Here is a 25,236-nt window from a genome sequence, read left to right on the forward strand (position 1 = left end):
GGATATAGTCTTGATTTTAGCTGTAACAGGAGGTCTTTATCCTTCAAAACCGGATCCTCTACCAGAGGCCTGGGACCTTGAGTGTCCGCCACTACTTTGTCCGGCTGGTCTCTATCTGGAAGTATCCACAGGATCTTAGCTCAGTCATTCCCAACCACCCTAGGAGGCGTATCCCATGTTGACCTGGGACTTCCAGGCCATACTCGGCACAGATGTTCCTATGCCAGCCACTCGATTATGGCGTTCCATGTATGCCATCCCTGCTAGCATCTTGCACCCTGCTTTTATGTGCTGGATCATCTCAGGGGCATCTTTGGACAACCTGAACTTGGGGTCTTGCCTGATGTGGTAGACCCCAGCCTCTATCGAGCTTGTGCTTAGAGCTTGTTCCTGTGCTGCCATGATTATTGTCTCTCTGCTGTCTTTTAGCCCAGCTTTGTCCAGCCATTTATAGATTATTTCAACACCAGCCACTCCTTCTATCTGGTACATGCTGTGAAGAGACCTGTCTTTTCATGATGGCTCTCTTCTTGCTCTTCTTCTTTCTTGTGTTTTTGCTGCCTGAGATATTCACAAAACGTGATTAGTTATGGCTATCTTCCTAATGTATTCATGGATCTTTTTTTGTTTCCTGGACAGTGGTTCTAACACTCACTAGTCCTCAGCCTCCTTCCTTCTCCTTAGCACGCAGTCTAAGGATGCTGTGCTTGCATGCATTTTCTTGATATCAGTGAATTCTATCTAAACTTTTGGCCAGCTGTCCCAGTAAAGTATCTGATGACCAGCAGGGGGTAGGTGTTGGTAAATGGACTGGTTCTTATATAGCACTTTTCTACTCTATCTGAGCACTCAAAGTGCTTTACACAACTTGTACATTCATCGATTTACACAAGCACTTTTTTTGTCATTGTTGATTGCCTGGATCTTGGTCTTCCCATTCAGCTGACTTCCCAGGCTTGTCATGTTCATGATTGCGGCTTTCCTAGTGGTTCCCATTTGCCACTGGGATTCCTTCTTGTCCTTTCTGACATGTGTGCAGTGTGTGTGTGTGTGTGTGTGTGTGTGTGTGTGTGTGTGTGTGTGTGTGTGTGTGTGTGTGTGTGTGTTTTTGAGGATCAATTCTGCTAATAACGTTTTTCTACCTAAGAGATTTGCTACAGTACATCTATCTGTGGCCAAGAGAGAAAGTTGTTATTATTCAATAAAGTACACTTTCTTCTTCTTTCTTTCTAAAAACTGGTTAAAATAAAAGGAGCGATCTACACTGAGTTTTATTTGGCATCACCAGAAATGTTGGAAGAAGCTGTGAGGACTTGAAAACTATGGAAATTGTTCACCTCAGACAAAAGAACAGGCGACTATCTTTCTGTCGATCGAACTCACGGCCATGCTGATGGGTCATGGTAAGTGGAATATTTAAAACGAGTCTCACAGATAGAATCTTTTGGCTAAAGCTGGAACACACAGGGACCAAGAAGTTCAGTTCAGTGACTTTAACTGGTGGAGTTGAAGCAGATAGTTCCTGGCTACAGTTGCCTGAGTGCATCATGCACTTTATATAAAAGATGGACGTAGCTTCCAAGACAAAAAAAACCCCCACCATCCATCTTCTGGCAAAATGTAATAATTAAAGTGAAAAGTCCAACTCAAAAGCAGCAGCAGAAAAACATCAGAACTGATGGATGATGGTAGCTCTGAGAGCTCTTTCCTCTCTTCAGTCCATCAGACTCTTTACAGATAGGTCTCATGCCACGAATCTCCAGGTTTCTGCAAGTCAGACTTAATTCTGTCATCCACCAGGAGTTAAATCAGTTTGATGACTAACAGGTCAGTTAAAATTAATTGTTTTTTCTCTCAAATTCTGTCTCTTTTAGCTTAATACAACATTTAAAATGTGTGATTTGTTGGAGAGCTTATGCCAAGACACAAAAATCTGGGCTCAAAGCAAAGCTCATGGAGCAGCTTAGCAGCCTTGAGGCTAAACCGAGCTGTGTGGATATGTGTGACTCGCTGAGAACCAGGATTTTCTAAAAATACACAGTAAGGCTTGTCTGAATAAACAAAGCAAAAAAACAACAACGACAACAAAAGAAAAACTGAAAATCAATTACATAGTGAGCATGTGCTGATACTGAGGTACTGAAGGAAGTAGTGCTAATCAGATTGGGAAGTGACCTTGTTTAGCCTCTGCTGCAGTCTGTCTACAGCCTGCAGAACTGTGTCATCTTATTTTTAGTTCAATATCAGCCTGACAGTCTCATTCAAAATATTAACAAGCTTTAAGCAAAACAAAAATCAAAGTTCTCGCTGAGATTATGATTATATACAGTGGTTTTAGACATTTAATAGCTAACTGGGGGAATAAGTAAACTGTGTGCTGCATATCAACCTTCATTTAAATCAAAGGATTTAACGACAGTATTGCATTAACTTTTTAGGAATTACAGTTATTTTTATTTATAGCTTCCCAAATGTGGCCTTTGTTTTCCAGCAACAGAAATCCATCAAAGTATTAACAAACCATTGAGCTGTCCATGGTGTAGCTAGCAGCTGATCCATAGATCCTAAATTGGACAGGCGAAAGTGAATGGAAGGGATGGGTTGTACTTCTGCTCTGGAAAACAGCCCGTGGTTTCCACCTTGTTGCATGTAAACCATCTGTAGTTAGACCCATGAAGGCATCTCTGGATTACAGTGAGATGCAGACCTTATAAGAGTGTTCTCAACTTGGTTAGATGTTGTGGAAGCTGTTTTCTTGACTTTGGAAATAATTCTGGAATCATGAACTTTTGATGTCTTATGTGATCTTTCAGACCTTTTGGTGTCGCTGAGCTGATCAGGGTAACACTTCTTTTTAAGAATCTACCAGATCGTTGATGAGGTTAAAGTTTTCGCTACCTTCAGATTTTTCAGCCTAATCATGACCTCCTTCACTTACATCCATATCTCTTTGGACCTCTTGGCCTCTTGTCTAAATGATACAAATTAAAACTCACTGACCTCTTGGCTAAACTTCAACAAAAAAAAATGTTACCACACAAGTCAAAAATAAAAAAGTAATAAAAACACTGGTCACGTTTGTCTCTTTTGTTTTTTTCATACTGAAGCACTTTATTATCCATCCATCCTCATCCGCTTTGTCCGGGGCCGGGTCGCAGGGGCAGCAGCCTAAGCAAAGAGGCCCAGACCTCCCTCTCCCCAGCCACCTCCTCCAGCTTATCCGGGGGAATACCAAGGCGTTCCCAGGCCAGCCGAGAGATATAATCTCTCCAGCGTGTCCTGGGTCTGCCCCGGGGCCTCCTCCCGATGGGACATGCCTGGAACACCTCACCCAGGAGGCGCCCAGGGGGCATCCTTGTCAGATGCCCGAACCACCTCAGCTGGCTCCTTTCGATGTGGAGCAGCAGCTGCTCTACTCTGAGCCCCTCCCGGATGGCCGAACTTCTCACCCTATCTCTAAGGGAGAGGCCAGCCACCCTTCGGAGGAAGCTCATTTCTGCCGCTTGTATCCGCGATCTCGTTCTTTCGGTCACTACCCACAGCTCGTGGCCATAGGTGAGGGTAGGGACGTAGACCGACCGGTAAATTGAGAGCTTTGCTTTTACACTCAGCTCCCTCTTCACCACGACGGACCGGTGCAGCGTCCGCATTACTGCAGCTGCAGCCCCAATCCGTCTGTCGATCTCCGGCTCCCTTCTCCCATCACTCGCGAACAAGACCCCGAGATACTTGAACTCCTCCACTTGGGGCAGGAACTCATCCCCGACCCGGAGTGGGCACTCCACCCTTTTCCGGCTGAGAACCATGGCCTCAGATTTGGAGGTGCTGATCCTCATTCCCGCTGCTTCACACTCGGCTGCGAACCGTTCCAGTGCGAGCTGGAGGCCCTCACCCGATGAAGCCAACAGAACCACATCATCTGCAAAAATCAGAGATGAGATTCTGAGGCCACCAAAGCGAAAGCCCTCCGCCACTTGGCTGCGCCTAGAAATCCTGTCCATAAAAATTATGAACAGAACCGGTGACAGAGGGCAGCCCTGGCGGAGCCCATCACCCACCGGGAACGAGTCCGACTTATTGCCGGCAATGCGAACCAAGCTCTTGCAACGGTTGTATAGGGATCGAATGGCCCGTAGCAATGGGCCAGACACCCCATACTCCCGCAACACCTCCCACACACTTTATTATATTTTTGGAATTATAGTTTTTGCTGCATGTTTAAATCCAGAGTTTTGTTGTGCTTTCATTGTATCAGTCTTTCTCAGAACAATATCTGTATTTAGCTTGCTGTACATTTTACAACCTATAAAACACATAAATAAAATGTCAGATCTTGTCTACACACACTTACATAAAACAGAAAGTGACACAGGAATCAGTTTATAGTCCCTCATGCAACAAGGGGCAGTAAAGTCATATTTATTGTCAGGCATGCAGGGAGAGGCCTCTGAAGTCCTACTTGACATCAGAACAACTAGTTTCCTCAAAAACAATTTAACTCAAGAGAGCTGAATGACATCTTTACTGCTCTGCAGTCAGTCTGGAATAAAAACACACAAGCAGAGCAATGGAAACATGAAATGAGCACACAAATCCTTGAACATCTCAATCTCAACCCCAAAGTTAATTTAAGCTTTGTGCGGTGCACATATTCGTGGCTTGAGTTTATGTCAGATTTAAACTTTCCCATCATTTGTATCGGACATGAGTCCGTTATTCTTCACTCTTTTGGGCAGACTGAGAAATGTAAAGTATGTGATTCACCTGAAGCTAAAATAAGTAGTTGAAGACTTCTGCCAAGCAACACAGACACACAAATGTAATGTATAAAACTGAGCATTCAGAGAGGAAAGAAGTATCGGAATATTTTGCTACATGTGTTTTTAGCATTGTTTTTGTTACAAACTATTCACTTAAGCTAATAGCATACTTTATGTCATTACTGAAAAGAAATCACTGTAAAAATCAATTAAACACACCATGCTGGTGAAACTCTTGGATTTAATATAAAAAGTGGCCAGAGCTCTGCTGACAGGACTGACTTTGAACAAGCATTTCCTGTTTCTGATCAGGAGGGATTTTGAACCAGTATTTCTTACATTGGTTACACCCTTCTTTTTGATAGCAAAACTCCAAAGTTGGCTTTTATTCAAACAGATTAACTAAGCCAGATTGTAATTTTTTTAAGTGCCTGTTGCAAAAACACATTCTGTTCTGATTTCCTGAGTTGAATTTATGGAAAAATTCCAACAATAACAAAGTTTGAGAAGAATAAAATATTACTTTTGCACCAACAAATTCCCAAAGTGCTATTTGCCAAAAACTTCTCAGCATACTGAGCAGTGTGTCCTTAAACATTTGAGGAAACTGGACAAGAGAAGGACAAAAGAAGTGATCCTAATAATCTATCTATTGCAGATGAACAGCATCTGAAAGTCATGTCCAGAAGAAATAGGAAAAAATCCAGTAAAAGATCTGAAGCAGGAATTCATCAGGGCCATCAGTTGATCCATCTCATGTCATAAGTCAACCTTAAGGAAGGGAAGCCGGAAGAAAAGGCTGAGCTATGCTGACTTACACAAGAACCGGTCTGAAAATCAGTGGCAACAGGTCTTACGGAGCGATGAATGCAAATTTGAATTTCTAGTGAAATATATGTCAGTGTTTACAGAGGAGGTGAAGCGAGAGGTATAACAGTGAGTGTCTACAGTCATCCTCACCATAACTATTTACTTTAATACAAAATTTTAACTTATTTAAACATAAAGATATTAATTGAAATATTTGAACTCTTATTCTTTATTTACCAGAACACTGCTAAGTGTCAAGAATCTAAGAATAGCCGCCTAAAGGATAATGCTACATGACCTGCTGTATAGATATTTAAAAACTTGTTCAGCTCTTGTTTAGGATGCTGACTAAATATGATGAGCCGAAGGCAGCGAAAGGTTTCAAAAAGTCCTAAATTGTATTTAAAGAAAGCAAATAAAAAACAACCCACATCTTTTGTCCCTCTCAGAAAATAGGCTGATTAAATGAGATTTCAAAGACCTGATTAGCCAGTGTGGGTCAATTTTACTGTCCGACTTGTCACAATTACAGCACAGAAGCGCAGAGACAGAGATGGAAATTGGCTCTAAGGGCTTTATGAGTGTCTTTAAGAGTCTCCAGTGAGGTTCAGAAAGTCTGGCCCAAGCGACTGATATACCTCACCCAAAGAGAACGAATGAAGCAATAAAACCAAGAGATGTTAGTAGTTTTGTTCTTTTAGTTACTGTCTAATTATTTTTCATGCAGTCAGTTTGTGTTTTACTCACCCAGTGTCTTGCTTTTCAATTACATGTATCATAACAAACGGCACAAATAGTGCACTGCATGTAATTTGTCTTTCTCGTACTTTTCCCTCCTTCACTCTCAATTTAAGGGAAACGATCCGTTTAGATAAATGCAGAAGTCAAGGATAACAAAATAGAATAGGAAGTAGTAGGCTGCGGCTGGAGATTAGATAAAAGAGGTGATAATCGCAACACAGTCCAACATTTTTACATTGTTATGTTTAACAAGACGAAGGAACAAAGGAAAAGATAGAAATCTGAGTAAGGAACCCAGAGCGAGAGCAGTGAGACACAGAGAGGAGCTGCTGGAGGATCTGACGTTTCGATCAAACAATAATAAATCATACTAGTCTCATAATAAATCACAGACTGGAGTGTTTATACTGTCCTGCCTCGCCTGTCTAAACTGTCTGTGGTTAGTCATAACACGCTCACTTTCACCACTGACCTTCTTCTCATCCTCACAGTGACACACCTGGAGAAAGTTTTATATCAAAGCAGGAGGAGCTGGGGATTACACTGACAACCACAAGTTTCTTACACTTTCGTGATCATGCTTTGACTTTAATACATTTTAACATGCTTTATAGTCTTCTAATGACATGAAAGAAAACCGTGAGAGACTGACAAAAGCTCATCCATGAAAATACCAAATCTTATGCAGTCCTAGACGGTGAAATCACAACTTGCCTACAAGATGGGAAGATGTTTAACAAACCCTGTTACTTAAGTTGGGATCATTCAAAATGAGTTCAATGCATAATATGTAACACTTATGTTTTGAAATGTCTGATTGTCTGCAGCGATGGAGGGCACATTTTCTCTTGAAATGATGATGTGATTACATCATCTTTTCAAAGAATGTTTAAAACCAGAAAAAGCCTCAATGTTTCGGCCTCAAAGTTTTAACTAATAATATTTTAAACCTATATGCAGGTTTAAAAACTCATGTATGCATATTCGATACACCTGATGTTACTGGGTATAGTAATAATAATAATATTTCACAGTTCTTCAGCCAGGATGGAGTGCAAAAGTTGAATACATCCCTGAAGACAGGTATGCTTTAATCCTGTTCTTACCATATCTCTCCACAACAAGTTTCAACTGGCAACAGTTACCCACTTCTTGCAAACACTTGCCAACCGGTTGGGGAACACAGATTTTTCCCTAGCGATAGTGGTCGCCAGGGGGTCTAGGCTTGTGTTACTGGAGCTTTAGAGATTGATTCCAGAGTGACTGCTAGCAACCTGTTGCAATCAGCTGGGGATTACTCACTGTTCCCTAGTGTGACGAGACCCTCTCACTGCCTCAAAGAAGTCCTGACCTGCAATTATAGATAGTCTTCCAAACTACACAAGCAGGCCCAGATAAACTTCTCTGTCTCATCATTTCTTTTAGTACACCTCCATCTTTGTCACCCACTTTGAGCCAGTTTATGGCACTAGCAACCAGTGGTTGCTAGACAGTTGCTCACTAGTGTCTAGTTCTTTGCTCTTAGGGATTAATAAAAAACCCTTTGCTAAACTTTCCCTGCTTGAGAGTGCTTCCAAACACTACAAGTGCCAGTTTCCAACACAGCTTCTTTTATTTTTTACATTTTTCTTTCTGTCTTTAAGACCCGCCAGAGCTAATAATGATAGCATCTAAAAGAAGTAATCACTGTGGGTGATCTGACACAAGCCCCACAGGGGAAGATATACATGTGTTTTGATAGGCTGAGAGGTACTTCTCTTGACTGCAAAATACATCTTGTGAATGTAAAAAAAAAAGTTAAACAAAATCTGGAATTCCCCCTTAATATTCCTAACAATTGTTTTCAATACCTTCCTGGTGTCATTATCGTAGAATTTGTGTGTTGCATTTTGCACTCGTTCCTTATTTGTCTTCTAAATCCTTGGGAATAGACTTCATTTTCCAATATAGAGCTTTTAACATCTGCAGGAAGCTCCTGAGGATGTTTTACCAGTCGGTGGTTGCTGGAGTACTTTTCTATGCTGTGGTGTGCTGGGGGAGCAGCACAGCAAAGAAGGACTCATCCAGGCTGGAGAAACTGATCAGGAGGGCTAGCTCTGTGGTCGGCATGAAGCTGGACACTCTGGTGACAGTGGCAGAGAAAAGGACATTAAAGAAACTGATGGACATTATGGACAATGCCAGGCATCCTCTGCACACGGCCATTAACAACCAGAAGAGTCTGTTCAGTGACAGGTTGCTTCTCCCAAAGACAAGAACTAACAGACTTAAAAACTCCTTTGTCCCACACGCCATCAGACTGTTTAACTCCTCTCTGGAGGGGAGAGGGAGGGGAAACAGGAGGACAAAGGAGGGGGGAACAACTAAGCTGTAGTGCCTCTTCACCTCACTGTGCAATACCTTTTGTGCAATACTTTTTGTAAATAGTCAACAGTGCAATAGACTCAATACTTGAAATGTGCAATTCACTTGTATTTTTATTTTTTATTCCTATTTATTCTATTTATCCCCTTTGTATATTTTATTTATATTTGTCTCTGTATTTATATATGTGTGTGTGTGTGTGTGTGTGTATATATATATATAATATTCTGTAACTCTGTAACTTCTGTCGGTGCTGTGCTTTTTTGGAAATCGAATTTCCCAGAGGAACCCACCCGAGTGATTAATAAAGTTCTATCTAATCTAATCTAATCTAATCTAATCTAAAGTTTCATCTTATCTCAACATAAGAGAGTCATATATCAGCAGGGCATGCCAGCGTGGCTTTGACCCAAAGAGTGATCTATCTTTCGTCCCAGATGTCTTCCATTCCGGAGAGATTTCAAATTCTACTGTTTTTCAGTGGCTAAACAGAAGTGCTCTGCTACAGCAGATCATCCTGCTCAGTCTCAATAACAATCACACAGCTGATAACAGTATCCGCTACTTAGCGGAATTAACAGAATTCAACAGTACATCATCGCTACATCACACTCAAACTGATTATGTGTTACGGGAATGGTATGATATTCTGAGTTGTTGGTTATTTCTCATACCAGACATTCAACACTTAAGGGAACAAGAATCTGGCTTCCCCAAAATATCAAACTACACAGTACTTCAGTATGTACACTTTCTCTTCTTCTTTTCTTCCAGTAAAATGTCCGAGGATAATGTGCAGCTTGGACTGCGGCTTCACCACACTATGCATCATCATCATCTTGCACCTTTCACTCTTGTTTAACTCTGTTTCTTTTATTTTTCTTTTACTTTTTTAACTCAAGCTCACACATCCAGCCCACACTGTTTTAAGTACTGATGACAGCTGCTCTGAGGGAGGTAAAGATGATAGAGCTGAGCGAATGACAGAAGAGCAGAGGAGAGGTGAGATTCAACTTGGAAAACGTATCATTATCCTACAACTGTAGCAAAACAAACTTGACCATTTACCCGTGTCCACTGTGTTTCATGTATCAATGGGTCAGAATAGAAAAAAATATCAAAGATCACCAGTGACGAGAACCCCATAGTGTGACATGACCCACAGGGCTAGTGGGGCAATGGAAAACACATCTGATTACAGATCAAAATATTTTAGGTTCAACTCCTGGCTAGCTCAATACTGTAGTTTTACAGAAGGGGGAAATAATAAAAGACATATCACAAACATAGGTTAAGAAGAAAGGTCATGATTAGGAAGCTGCAGTATGGCTTTATTTTGAGAAAGCATATAGTAGGGTGACAAGAGAGGAACTGTGGTACTGTTTGAGGAAGTACGACAGAGATGTATGTGATGGTGGTGCAGGACAGTAGCGAGATGTGCGATAGGAGTGACATTTGGGTTCAAGGTAGGGGTGGGATTACATCAGGGATTAGCTCTGAGCTGGTTTTTGCTAGTTGACAGGTGAGGTCAGGTAGGAGTCACTGTGGACCATGATGTTTGAAGATGACATTGTGATCTTCAGTGAGAGTAAGGATCAAGTGGAAGAGAGCCTGGAGAGGTGGAGGTGGAAAAAAGAAGAATGAAAATCAATGGAAATAAGACAGAATACATATGTGTGAATTAGACTGAGACGGGTGGAAAGGGTAACAATCAAAGAGTGGAGACAGTGAAGGTATATGAGTTTGAATTCCCTGGGTCACCATCCAAAGTAACAGAGACTACACGAAGAAGAGCGTGCAGTTGAGGTGAGTGTTGGGGGGAGCAAGACAGTACCGTCACCTGTTTGGCCTAACAAAGCTGAAGATGTTAAGGTTTTACAAGAGAGTCACCAGAATGGGAAAGATTAGATCTGAGTACATCAGAGGGACAGATGACGGACAGCTCAGGCTGAGTAGTAGTAAGGCTGAGATGGTTCAGTCATGTGCACAGGAGGGATATATTGGACAAAGAGATGTTGAATATGGAGAGGAAGAGAGGACATGCAGAGGGTTGGTGTGACAGGATGCTAGGGATGCAGTGAAATGGAGGCACATGACCCATTGTGGTGGCCCCTGAAGTTGAAAGAATAATAATAATAAGAAGAAGATAGTATGTGATATGCTAAAAAAAATTGCTTACCATAACACTTTAACTACAAACACTGAATAATCAAATATATCTATGCAATATATATATATATATATATATTTCAAATACGTACTTCTAGTAAAACTATTACTTATTATTAATAATAATAATTTCTGTCCTGACAGTTAATCTGTCCTTGAAAACAGACTGCTTAGCTGCATCCACTCGTGCTATGCTAGCTCAAGTTAACTGTTATCTGGCTGTGACAACTGACGTGCCGGTCGAATAAAACAACACTTAAATTATACTATATAAGCAAAATTGTGGAAAAAAAAGCAGGAACAGCTCATCCAAGGAAACCCATGCCACGAGTCTCCTAGTGCACAGTTTTTCGAACAACCCATTCATTCCCAACTGCATGGCAAGGAGCCGTGGTAATGGGACTGTGGCCCAATACTCGTGTCCATATTGTGTGTCTATAGAAAGACATACTTTATAAAATGCTGTAAACACCATACTGGCGCAAGGACACAAGACAAGGAGCAACTCAACATTTTTAACCTGTTTCAAATCTCCAGATGCTTTTGTCTCCACAGGGTGGGTCATTTATATGCATACACCGTAATAACATGGGAATGGTTGGTGATATTAAAGTCCTGTTTGTGGCACATTAGTATATGTGAGAGGGCAAACTCCTCAAGATGGGTGGTGACCATGGTGGCCATTTAGAAGTCGGCCATCTTGGATACAACTTTTGTTTTTTTAATAGGAAGAGGGCCATGTGACACATCAAACTTATTCGTAATGTCATAAGAAAAACAATGGTGTGCTTGGTTTCAACGTAACTTTATTCTTTCTACAGAAGTATTTAAAGCTTTACTGATGGACAAAAATACTGGGTAAGGGAAAATCCAAATGACCAAAAAATATGCACGAAATATTAATTGTTAGGATGTTTTTTTTTTGTTTTTTTGTTTTCAATTTTAGAAAAACAAAAGACGGTGGCACATTTAAAGAAATGACTGGTGGAGAAAGTAATTAGGCAAAGTAAGAAAAGAATGGACTGTATTCTAAATAACACCAATTCAATTCAAGTCAGTTTGATTTTTATGGCACCAATTCACAACAACAAACAGTTTAAAGTGTTTAAAATATAAAGCATGTCATTAAAAGCAGGCCAAAGCAAAGAAATACCAATGTTAGAATCTGTTGTAAAGCAATTCTGCTTTCCATTGGATTCATATCCTACTACTCTGCCAACATTTTCCATATGTGCCATCACACATGGACAAAGACATTTTAAAAAGGCAGAGGACACTTAAATGTAACTTTGAAAAACAGTTTCCTTAAAGGCCGTCATCTCACTGAAATAAAAATGAGATTCGACAGGATTTCTCCAGTAATTTCAGCTTCTAGTATCCTGCCGGCCTTAATCTGATTGTCCGAGTCTGTTTTCCATCGGAGACAGATTTAAGACAGGACATCAGATTGGAGTTAACACTGTTTGCCTTTCTGTTTCCTACACACCGACGTGCAGAAATCCATGGAAACACGTGAAAGCTAAAACTAGTATGCCATAAGCTGAGATATCAGGAAAGCGTGTTTCATTTTTCTTATTTCATATAACAGACACGCACAGATGATGCACACGCAGAAGGTTTCTCGACACGTTCAGAAGGTGTGACTGCCTGTGCTTGCATGTATTTTGTATGAATTCATTTGTCACACGTGTGCATGAGTGCACACGCACTCTCACTGTTTCTCTTCAGCAGTGAAGTACTTGTATTAGAGTTAAACAGTGCAGACACAAGCAGGTCTCCTCCATCTTTCTCCCAGCTCGCGGAAGCTGAGAGCACAAACACAGCCGTCAACTAAATCAGCACCATAACATCAACAGATGTCCTGGTGTGAAAAGCCTTCTGGACTTTTAGTGTTATTATATATTATAATTACATTGAAGATCCAATCTGTAAAAAAGACAAATATGAAACTGTCCACTGTCCGTGCTATTTAACCACTAAGAACCAAGATTTAGCCAGATTTGGGCATTTTAGCTGCTCTTTGAAGGGTGCTTTTTGCTCCACTTTTCTATAATTTAATACTTACAAAGTTCACCATGTTAGATTGGTGCTAGTTTGCCTAAACAAAACCCAGACAAATTCTCCAGCAACAGGAAGATGGTTTGGTCCCCTGGGGGCCTCTATTGCCTGACTCCGTCTCAGATTACATGAAGAAGACAGTGAGAGAAATTCTCCAAGATGCTTGAAGTAACCTGCCTGCCAAGTATCTTAAGAACTGTCCAAGTGCAAAATGCTATAGTCAAAGCAACTTTAGCGCATCAAGACAGTCACAGAAATGGAGTCTATCTGCTCTCATTTTACCACTGAATTAGCTGAAGTTGGTAATTAAATTCAACCTGCAAAGATTTGGCCTTCTATAGAAATTTACATGAACTAATATATTCACAGTATAGCCAGAATATATTCAGAGTATAGCCAGGTGAAATCATAGATTTGAAATAGAAATTCCTCCAAAAATAGTGATGTCCTTTTGCAGGACAGCAAAAGGATTGACAAAAGGCTTTGCATAAATTGGAAGCCAATTATTTGCAAGCCTTCGTCAATCTGTCTGAGAGTGACTGCAGTCAGACTGCAATTTCTTTGGGCTCAAAACCGATCACTGAAACTAATTGTGATCATTAAAAGGAAAAAAAAAAATCAATGAGTGGTTGTCATCCTACTTTTAGCCTATTGTGATGGAGACATTAAGGACAACTTGTAATTTACTAAGACCAGCAGGTGAGTCACAGTAAATATTGATTTGACTCTAGTTTTTTCTATTTACTACACTTTATGATGAATAAAAACTACAAATAAAAAACTTTTAGTGGTAAATTCTATTTCAGTGACTACCAAGAGAAAAAACACAATGGCTGATCTTCATATTGCTGTTGCTACATTCTGTTATTGCTGTCCATACAAGTTTATCTCCTCATCATTCTCCCCAGCTGCTGCTGTGCACGTGCTGCATTAAATGGCATGATTAAACATTAAAGAAGTTTCTGCAGAAAAACACAGCACAAGTGCAAGTGTGGGTCAAAGTCTGAATGTTCTCTTTCAAAATTTCCCAAACGGTTCCATGAAAAGCATCTGACACATCTCATGATCAGAAAACAAGGGATTAAAAGAAGGGATGATTATTAAATTCATTTTATCACAAATGTGAGCCTAGGATAGCAACTAGCTGCACACAGTATGTGATAAAATGATATATGATCCAATAAGAAATACCTTATTTATCCCCAAAGTTGGGAAATGCTACAGTACTCAAAATGTGAAAAAGAACTGTGATTAAATAAATATCACAGTGCAAAACAATCACTCAATAAATCAAAATGTAAATGTGATTTACTCAGGAGCTTAAATCCACAGTGGATACATGGATTGTGGTATGTGGAATTGTGTTTTATCCTTGTGGTGGTAAAGCTGAAACAGATGTTAGAGAAAGTCTTCAGCTGCTTGTCCAGCAAGTGGTGCAAAGGTTGACCAAGATCCATTTTTGTCCATGCTCATTCAGCCACAGTCCTTTGGATGATCTCTGTGTCAGCTGATGCAGGAATCCAAACAGTGTGATGAATAAAACTGGATTCAAACAGCAACAGAAATGTCCATTTCCCTCAGTGAGTAATACCTTGCCAGCTAGCAATATTCGGGCCATGAAAATCTTCCCCACAGTTACATGTCTGCAGCTACAACCCTTTTCTATCACAATTAGTGCGATTTCTCCACTTTTCTTCTTACTGCTCAGATTAAAGTCCTTGGCTGGCACTCCCTCTCTCCCTCCACAGCTCCATGAAGCAATGTCAAACTACACTCACTATGTTCCCCCTCTTCTACAGATTTGCGATGCAGTCCTGTTTTACCTTCATAAAACTGCAGGAGTTATGTGGCTCAACATAATGCAACAAAATAAAGTTTGGCAGCTCACAATAGGCCACAGGATTATCTTCGTCCAGGTGCACGAGTATAACACTCCAAATGAGACTTAGTGGCAATAAATTTCTCTTGTGAAGGGCACTGAGGTAATCGTCCAAAATGTTCAAAATGTCCCTGACATTCATCAGGGACTGATGTGAGTGTCTCTTCTGTGTCATGTAGGACCATAACTGTGTTTCTTAATTGCAACTGATCACTCCGAGGAGGTCAACAAAGGGACAATTCCAGTTTTCCACTTTTCAAGATGATGAACATCTTTAATCTGCTGGTCTTCTTCTTCTTCTTCTTAACAGCTGCTAGTTAATTAAAAACATTAAAAATTATCTTTTTGGTGTGTCAAATAGATGGAGTAATGAACTAATAAAAGTCCAGTGTGTCGTCCTCGTCTCAGTTTTTTTCAGGCAAAGACTAAGGAAAACAAACAATCTTTCAGTCAGATGACACAGAAAGGTTTAGGTGTAGGTCTTTTCGCGGGAAATGACAAATTAAAGTTCATTCTTGCCCAAGGCCTTCAATTCTTTTTGAATCAGTGAGGACAAAAACAGAACATCAGTGACGTAGTAGCGCATCCGGCTTAGGTATTTATTACAATCCACAAGTTATTGCCCTGAAAAATGACAAATGTGACCTTAATGTTAACCTGAAACAGGTTCTTGTTTATTGTGAACAATCAAAGCCTTGATCGCTGAGCAAAAAAAACATACACTCTCTCACTCAGATCCACTTACACCCCTTCACTCACTGAAATTACTTCCCTTCACATTAACATTAAGGGACGTCTGCCATCAGTCTTACATGATCAAATATGTCTTAGGCCACTGGTTATAGATAGACTGGTACAAATGTGACTTGTGCCTGCCTGTGTGTTTACCTCAGTGCCATGGATGTCCCATTGACTGATGCAGCTGAGCATGCTCTGTGGGTTGGTCCATAGGAGCAGCTCCCCTGCCGTGCGTACCGCTCATCCCCGCAGCAGAGAATGACCAGAAACGCCCTCCGAAAAGCCCGGTTTAGGAAGGCGTACAGGAAAGGGTTTAGCCCTGAGTTAATGTACCCAAGCCACAACCAGGCTGTCCACAGCTGCCAGGGTACCGAGTAGTGGATGAAAGGGTCCACTATGTTGGTGATAAAGAATGGAGCCCAGCACAGGCAGAAACAACCCATTATAACCGCCAACGTCTTTGCTGCCTTGGTCTCAATGCGCATGCGGCTGTGACCTACAGGAGCCTGCTCTGAGGAGGAGGAACCTGTTGGTGTCCTAAGGCGGTAATGCTCCAAAGGATCTGAGGAAGTGGATGTCCTCACGGTAATGACTGGAATTGTGCCGGTGACTGGAGCAGAGCCGGCACGTTGAAGTGTCTCTATCTGCCGCACGTGGGTCATGGCAGTAACATAGATACGCTGGTAGGCTAGGACCATGAGGCCCAGCGGCACGTAGAAGGCCACTGCAGAGCAGATCAGGGCGTACGGCCGGTTAACTAGAAACACACAACTTGTGTCGTTCGAGCCTCCCGCCAAGGCTCGCCGCTCTTCAATCTGCAAAGAGAGAAGACACAGGAAGAAAAAACAAGTGAAATATGGGGCTCCCAGGAGGGGATTAGTTTAACTTAACAAAAAACAAAAACATTCAAAAAAAAACTGGAACTATGGAAAGACTTAGGCCAGCTGTTTCCCTCTGCTTCCTGCCTTTTAGTTAAGGCGGGCTAAAGAAAGAGGTAAATGCTACATATTGTAATAATAAAGTACTTTGGAATATCCTTTGTCTGGCCAGTTGCCCATATCTTTGTCCTCTATATAAACCATGAGTAGGTCAAAGTAAATTAAAAATGAGCTGAAAGATTAATTTTATCTCATCCCTCTATGTAGCATTTGGGTGCAGTAAGGTAATGCTGCACCCTGGGACACTAGAATAAAACCAAACTATTGTCAAAGCAGAACAAAAAGTAATGCGTGACTCATCTTGAATTGAAAATGCACTCTTAATGGACTTTTAGTGTTTAAAGTGCCAAAATAATGCATTTGAAAAGCTAAATAGCAATGTCTCTATCCAAAAAAGACAACCTTGCTACAATTGCAGTTGTGAGCTGTTTAATGTAGGAATAATTATTCTTTCTACTGTCTACATCCAAGAGTTAGCAGAAACTCAGCTGAGGGGAGATTTCAGTAATGATGGAAGAAGCACGAGCCTCTTGTCACACGTTTCTGATTTGATAGTTTGGTGAAAAATGAAAACAATAATCGTTCCTACCTGTAAATGAAACTACACACAATAAGGTTTGTATACTTTTTGAGCAACTGGGTGTTAATTGGAAAAAGATTTAGGTTTAATCAAAGCTTCACACTTACATAATTATCAAAAGAAAGTAAAGAAAGGAAGTCCATCACATCGATTTCCTCCCTAATTATTGAATGTGACGTTCATCTTTGTGTTACATTTACTAGGTAACCAAAAAGTTCTTTAAGCTGACAACAGCCACATGGTAAACATGTATTCACAAAGCCTACTGAATAAACTGTAAGTAACCGTGTCACAGACAGCCAACTGTGCCGCTGTTGTTGTCCATTCTCCATATGGAGGTGGGTGCTTACTCCCACAGCACAGTGTCACTTAGTCGCGATAAGAGCCAGAATAATCTAGCTTTTTTCAAAGGATGAGATGTCAGAGTCTTGAAGTTGAATCTTGACTTTGCGGAGATGTGAAATTTTTATTTTAATACTTTAAAAAATTAGCCTTTTTGATATTATTCCTCCAGCCTTGTGATTGCAACAAGTCCAAGTACATGCAGAACAGGAGCCTCACACTTACAGCAAAAGTCCACGAAAGGTAACTTTCATCTGTGTAATTGTTTTGCTGTCTGTTGCCAACTGTGTTTTATTTTCAGCCGTATACATTTATTATACATTTCTTTGTACAATGCCTCAATATTATGCAGACCATCGGCAGATATATGCACTGAGAGATCCTCTATCCATTGCCTCTTAGCTTCGAGCAAAGGGTCGCATACCTGAGATATGTGAATCCTGGAATTAATTCTAAATTTTGGAAGTGTTTCCTTTGCCTGATTGTAATTTTTTTAGTAGCTGTTTGAGTGGACTACCTGTGGAATAGTTGAAAGGACGGCCCAACCGTTTAAACAGAGCACTACTCATTTGGACAAACCTCTAGAACTGTAATAATTTACAGATTTCTACTAGTTGATGTCAAATAAATTAATAATATAAGTACTTCCAGCTTTCTGCCACATTGCCCAGTTATCTGGTTTGTCTCTGCTCGGGAGTTGTTTATTATTCCATAGAAGTGCTTGAGGTATAAGCTCCGTGTAGCTTATGGCATAGACCACGGTGATAACCAGTCCCTAAGGTAAATTTCTATCTGAAATCAACTTGGCCAGCTCAATTTAATTAGATTTTATTCTACTGACAGAAAACTTTGCTGCAGACGGTATCTCCCAAATTGAGCATTTCAAGACAGAGATCAGTTTCAGATCACTATCCCTGAGCAGACACCTTTAAAACCAACCAGACAAATACTGTTTGGTTTAGCTTGTGCTTAGTGAGAAGAAATTTCAGTTTCAAACAATCCCTCTGAAACAGAACAGAAGCGTAATGAAAAACACATCGGCACACACACAGACAGCATTTAAAATAATCCTATGCAATTTTGTATACCGTGTATGACTTCTAGCCATTGAGACAGCCGTTAAAAAAGTAACACTGGCTTTGTACGCTGCCAGACAGAAAGATAAGAGAAAAGAGCTTTTCATTAAGTCTGGATGAATAAATTCATCTGTCCCTGCCTGCCTCTGGGAGTCCTGCTGCTCATTTCAAGGCAGCTCTGAAACAAGCTCATGCCAGAACATACCTAAACCAGAAGAAAATGCTTGTTGAAGTGTTGTCTTTGCTCGCAGCGAGAAAGCCTCCACAGGGACTGGAATTGTTTTGTGATCATTCTTTTACTGTGCCATTGTTTCAGGGATTGAAAATGTTATTAGAAACACTCAGGCGCAGCTGGCTGCCGGCGGAGCTCACGGGCGCGTCACTGCAACCCCCCCCCCCCCCGGCTTCTGCTCCGCGGCTGCTGAGTGAGCTCTCATCTGGGACTCTCCTCAGCTCTTTCCGGGACAGTGGCGCAGCTGCCCCTCTGTTGGTCTTCCTTGGTCTCTTGTGTTCTGGGGGCCTCTGGATGTCTGGAGTTTTGATCTCCTCCACACCTGCTTCACGCCCTGGAGGACGGGGCTGTGGCCCCCCCACACCCTCTAGCAGATTATTACATGAAGGAACCTTTTAAAAAAACAAAAAACAAGCGCGTCCATGCTCACAGGTGTACACACGGGTGATCACACCCACAAACTACACCCTTTTTGGCTCCTACCTCAAAGCACACTGTGTTCTGTTGATCTTATGTGCTGCACAATAATGTTTAACATTTAGTATTTACTGTCATATTCCCATATATCATTGTGATGTTGTTTATTCTATTACTCTTGTTCTCTTCTGCTTGCTTTCTTTTTTCTTTCTCAGCAGGTGATCCAGGTGATCGATATATGCATTTTTTTCTCTGCCCGTTCTGTTGGTTTTTGTCTTTTGCCCTTCTCCCCCGTCCCTCTTCTCAGCTGTTTCTCTTTCCCTCTTTCTTTCTCCCCTTCTTTCCCCCAGTCAAGTCTGTCCCGTATTCAGTAAGTGAAAATAAAATAAACAATAAAAGGTGAATCAAATGGACCATTACGGCAAGGCTGGGATGGTCAGTTTGGTAAAGTAAATCCGTTGGGCATCTTTCTTTGCCTTTAGACAACAATTCTGATGGCAAAAGAGCCAAACGGGACAGGCCAAAAAAAAAAAAAAAAAAAAAAAAAAAGAAACAAAGAATATTAGACTGGAGAGGTTAATGCCGCTTTTGCCCTCAAAGAAAGAACATACCTCTCTTTAGGCATTTGAGAGCGGTATGAACTTTTCTTTGTGATACTTTGTTTAAACATACTGTCTGTTTGGTTTGATTCAGGGGTCGTAGTAAAGAAATGTAAGCATTAGAACTATGTAGCCACTTGTTTTGATCTCATTAGTGATGGTTTCTGATCTGAGCTAATGAGGACTTACAATATCCTCGATCCCGATGGCGTTCCAGCTTTGCATGATGGGTAGAAAGGAGATAAATGTGGGAATGAGCCAACAGCCACTGAGCATGACTGCCACTCTCATCGGGGTCATCTTGTGTCGATACACCAATGGCTGGCAGCAGATGGCATAATACCTGAAATAAGACACAGACACTAGCACACACATACTTTACACTAACATACAGATTTAAAAATGAATGGGGGGTTGTGCTTCAGAGGTATGGGGTATTGGGCCCATACTCTATTCTGGCTTATTTGATCCCTGTATGACGGTAGAGCAGCCATTGCTGTGAAATAAATCAGACTTTTTCCTACTTTTGTAGGAAACCTTACTGACTTTCTGTGATATTAAACTGTTTGGCTGCTCTTCATAGCTGATTCTGTTCACTTTTTCTGACAGAAATACTAGGTTCAACATGGTGGCATGACCAATGCTTGCTGCAGGATCTGCTTACACCAGTAAAGGCAATATAAGGCAACAGCTAGCTTTGCCTGTCAAAGTCGTATTTTTGTTTGTGACTCTCTAAGGGACATCAGAAGCCTTTGCTGAGATCTCATAGATTTTAGGAGGGCTACCTTCAGTTATCTCCCACCACCGACAGTCAGCGAATTTGCGGTAAAGAGGGTAAAGGGCATTGAGTTTTGGAGGGCTGACCTCCAGCGACAACACCACAGCTGTCATCAAGAAGGCACAGCAGCTTCTCTCCCTCCTCTGCAGAAGGAAGACAGCGGACCTCCTCACTTCAGCACTGACAGTCTCATACAGATGGGCCATCAAAAACATTATTACATACTGGATCACTTCTTGGTTTGCAAACAGCAGGTCTGAGGATAGCCATAAGCTGAAGAGGATTGTGAGAATAGTAGAAATGATTATTCTCTGTTTGAAATCTACAAACAGCACTGCATGGGCATGTCCTACCAAGAGGACTACCCGAGGGCCGACCTGGACACACACGAAAGATTAGGTCTCTGCCAGTTTGATAATGTTTTGTATTCTTCTCAAAGAGTGGGAGGCTCTGGATGAAGAGAGTATAGTCTGGGGTACCTGCTTAGAGGGCAGCCCCTACGACCCAAATAAGTGGTAGAAAAATACAGACGGATCATTTGTTAGGTGTGCAACGTAAGTAACTGACTGTCTTCAACATTAAATCAAACCCTATTTTAAAAAAATGTTTTCAGTGGGGAAACACATTGTGCCATCAATATATGCCTTTTTTACACAAACACAAACCTATCCAGTGCAATGCAGCAGAGGTGCAGGATGGATGCTGTGGTCAACAGGACGTCCAGAGATGTTCGCACCAGGCAGAAAATCTCTCCATAGCGCCACTGGCCAGTAGTCAGTTCGATGGCAGCAAAGGGCATCACAACCAGAGCAACCAGCAAGTCAGCAAACGCCAGCGAGACAATAAAGTAGTTTGTCTTTTTCTTTCTGGGAGAAGAAGACAACCATATAGAAGTTGGAGAAAAAAAAAGATCCAGAAAAAGTTTGATTTACTCTAAATGTTCTGTCTTTAAAAAGGGAAGCGGCTTAGTCGGCGCAACTCTGTAAAAATATGAAAGACAGGCATGTTTTTGAGTATAGTTTTATAAATAAATAGTATTAACTTCCATTCCTGCAGTAAAGTCTATCTTAAATAAAGGTCTTTAATAAGGTCTCAAAACTTTTGAGGCACAGATCCAAAAAATGTATTTTTGGGGAAGTTACCAAATGTCAAAACAAATTAATGCCCATCTTTCTGTCTACCTGACGGGGTTTGTCATGACAGGCTGAATGAAATTTGAGTGCTCTGACATTTGATGGGTTTGTTTAAATATTACTGCCAAAATGAGAACCATGTAGTTTGAGAAAAAACAGATCTTCAAATGCTGGTTTAATTTTAAAAGACGGAAAAAGAAATTCTGAAAGTCATTATCTCACTCAAAAAAACTTTGCTACATTATGTCAGGTTTATTGTATTTATTTTTAAGATTACTAGATTTTTATTTTGGCTTTTCTGGACGTTCTCAAAAAAGATTTTAGGGAGCATTTGCAGACAGAAGATTTAAACCTTCTTCTCTGCTGAAGTCACAAAAAACACAGCTGCTGCTGAGAAAGACAACAGTGCTCACCGCAAGTGTCGGTCCTTGCAGAGCGCCACCATGACCAACAGGTTGCCAAAAACTGTCATGATAATGATGAGCGAGAGAAAGATAGAGAGAGCGATGGTCTCCAGGGAGCTCAAGAATTCCTGCTGCTCCTGTTGGCCTGGCTGTTGTTCTTCAGAGTTTTTTATATCATCCAACAAACTGCAAGAGAAAAATAAAACAAGTAACCGACCAATAAATCAGTTATTAGTTGCATATGCTATAGTCTGGTTATTGAATGGGATATGCATGATGTAAGTTTTACAATGGGTATGGATAGATTTATCTTAGTTTATCTTTGCATGCAAATTTGATTATTTTATATTATGTTACTTGTATGTTGTCTCTCTGACATGTATCTGAATTTTATGGGTCAACTGATATTATATGTAGCTACCAAGACAATGCAGATGAAAATCAGCTAACAGCTTAAGCTGGGACGAGACATTTTTCCCCCAAATGTGATAAATGTTTCTTTTTGTGCATGTTCCCTCAGAAAATTAAAAAAAAAAAATCAATCAAATGGCTGTGGGGTGCTTTCATTTAGCACACTGTGTAATTATAGTTGGGCTGACACCTGTAAGTGTGATCAGAAGGTTATAATCACTCATGGTTGTCATGACAATTCAGATAATCAGAACCAGAATCAAATTGTATTAATCACAGAGGCACTGTTTTTTTTCCAGTGTGTAAAGATGGTACAGCATACATCTTTAATGACTTCAACAAATTTGAATTTATTTAGTACTTTCTTGAATCCACACAGGGTCAAAATTATACATACATACTCGCAATTAATCTTTTAATAAGTGATGTTGTAATGAGTGAAGTTTCTACATTGTTTTTTAACTTCATAAAGCCAAGGCCTATTAAATACTTCTCATTAGCAGTGTTGGGTAAGTTACTTTAAATTAGTAACTTAGTTACATTACTAGTTACTTCTATCAAAAGTAACTCAGTTACTTCAAGTTACTCGTTACTTTCAGAGTAACTAGTTACTAGGGAAAGTAACTTTGGTTTTACTCAGAATTCTCTTGTTAATGTGTTGCTTCCGTAACTGGATACCCAGCAAGATTGCCAGTCTTCTAGCTTGCTTACTTGCCACAAGTGCACTGTGCCACCTACCAATAGAAAGGAAAAAATAATGTGCACATTTCCACGAGAGAAATCCCACACCTGATTCTATCCTAGCCTGCTTTTTACATCCAACACAAAAACTGCAGTCGTGGTGCGTTCGATTGTACTCAGAACTCGGAAATTCTGCCTTCTGAATAGGAAGATGTAGGTAACACCAGACTGCAGATGAGCTGCATACAGGGCTGGACTGGGACAAAAAAATCGTCCCGGGCATTTTGGATAGGAAAAATTATAGGAAAAATCATAAAGCCTTTGAATGAAAATAAACACTGTTGTGACAGTGATGTACACTGTTCTGATGGTATATATGTATCAATCTATCAATTGTTTGTTGCAAGACTCAGATAATAATTTTTTTTAAAAGTGAGACATTTTAAATGAGAATAAGAAAGTATTTCCTTGTGCCCCCCTTTCCCTTTTAATGCCCTACATGGACCCCTGGCAACACTTTACTAGATCCGCCCCTGCACAGTTACCAGCTGTCAGCTACTTAGAAAAGGATCCTGGTGTTATTTGTCTCTCAGAAACAGTTCATAACTTCCCTTCAACTCATTCATGTCACCTAAAAGGTAAACCTGTTTCTCCATCACCTGTTCAGCTCTGATGATTCAGTAACATCAGGACATCTCCTGGTTTCATCTTCATGTTTCCCTCTCACCAGATAACCAAACCGATATCATGACCAGCAGCTTTTACAGCTGTGGCTCCAGCAAACATCAGCTGATACTAGAAATTAATATTAAATAAATTCTAACAACAGCTGATCAAACGTGCTGCTGTTGTTTACCGCGACATCCGCTGGTTTCCTCTTTCTGGCGCAAAGTGGGCGATAAACAAACAAGAGAGAAAAGCCGATCAGCTGATCACTGATCAGTTTCATGATTGAAGTAGAAACAGGACAGGGAGGGTGAGAGGATGAGAGAAGAAGAGGCAGCTGTGCAGCGTAAACACAGAATAACTCCAGCTTTGTGCCTTTTTCATTGTAGCTGAAGTCCGGGACAAACTGTTCCTTTTCACCTCAATACGAAACGCGTAATATTTTCTCTGAATACCAGACGATTCAGTTTTTTACGAGACGGTTGGCAACTCTAATAATTAACCTTATGAACAAAATAAAGTTCAACATCAGTAACATAGCACCCACCCAGCTGTATAGAAACCCCGTCATGCTAGCTAGCACGCAGTACGAAAAAGTCAGCATAACGAAAATAAACTCCAACTAAACTTGGTTCATATCTGACCCAGATGGACTGCAGGTCATAACTTCTTACCTGAAGTTCAGGTCACCTGACACTCGGACCAGCGGCCGCTTCGGGTCTCTCCTCCTGCCTCCCTTTTCCTTCATCCACCTGCTGGCCTCCACCACTTGCTAATGTTATTGAATCTGTGGAAGCTCCGCGATAGCCGCCACACGAAGTAACGAGTAACGACCCTATCTAAATCCCAGTAACGAGTAACGCGTTCCCGGTTTTGGCATAATAACTAGTTACCGTGCTCGTTACCACAATAATAACGTAGTTACTGTAACGCGTTACTTAATAACGCGTTAGTCCCAACACTGCTCATTAGTGCAACAACTGGTAGTTTCTTTTTGGCAGCAGAAAAAGTGTTTGTTTGACAATGGAAAAGTCAGTGAAGATCTAAGAAGAAGAATTGTAGGTTTACACAAGTTAGGAAGGTCTCTTGGAGCCATCTTTAAACACGGTCTGGAAGAAGACCCAAACTGCCCCCCTCAAATGAAAGGAAATTGGTTAGGATGTTCAGGATCAACACAGGTACTACTTCACTAATGGACTGAGAGAGTGCCAACCAAGAAAGAAGCCCCTGCTCCAAAATGAACACCTTCAAGTTCGAAATGCATTCTTGGGAAAAGCTTTATGGTCAGACTAGAAAACAACTGAGCTTTTTGGCCACAGGTTTGGAGACGTAAAGGTAAAAACACTGTGCCAACTATCAAGCATGGTGGTGGTAGCATCATGCTCTGGAGATGTTTTACTACCAGTTGTACTGGTACACAAAGTGGATGCAGTAATGAAAAGGAAAGACTACCTTCAAAC

General features: G+C 40.9%; 1 protein-coding gene across 1 annotated transcript in view; it reads right to left on the minus strand.

The window, feature by feature from the left end:
- The window catches only part of LOC146628785 (5-hydroxytryptamine receptor 4), a 63,923-nt gene that overhangs the window by 22,146 nt on the left and 16,541 nt on the right, over positions 1-25,236 (minus strand). Inside the window, exons 3-6 of the mRNA XM_085359700.1 lie at positions 22,028-22,204; positions 21,147-21,347; positions 19,893-20,046; positions 15,670-16,334 (exon numbers count right to left, since the gene is read on the minus strand). Coding sequence (XP_085215826.1) covers positions 15,670-16,334; positions 19,893-20,046; positions 21,147-21,347; positions 22,028-22,204 — 1,197 coding nt within the window. The remainder of the gene's footprint in view (positions 1-15,669; positions 16,335-19,892; positions 20,047-21,146; positions 21,348-22,027; positions 22,205-25,236) is intronic.

This window comes from Diplotaxodon limnothrissa, linkage group LG7 (assembly GCF_057381915.1).
Source record: "Diplotaxodon limnothrissa isolate DT_005_m linkage group LG7, D_limnothrissa_male_GT1.1, whole genome shotgun sequence".
Lineage (NCBI taxonomy): Eukaryota > Metazoa > Chordata > Actinopteri > Cichliformes > Cichlidae > Diplotaxodon > Diplotaxodon limnothrissa.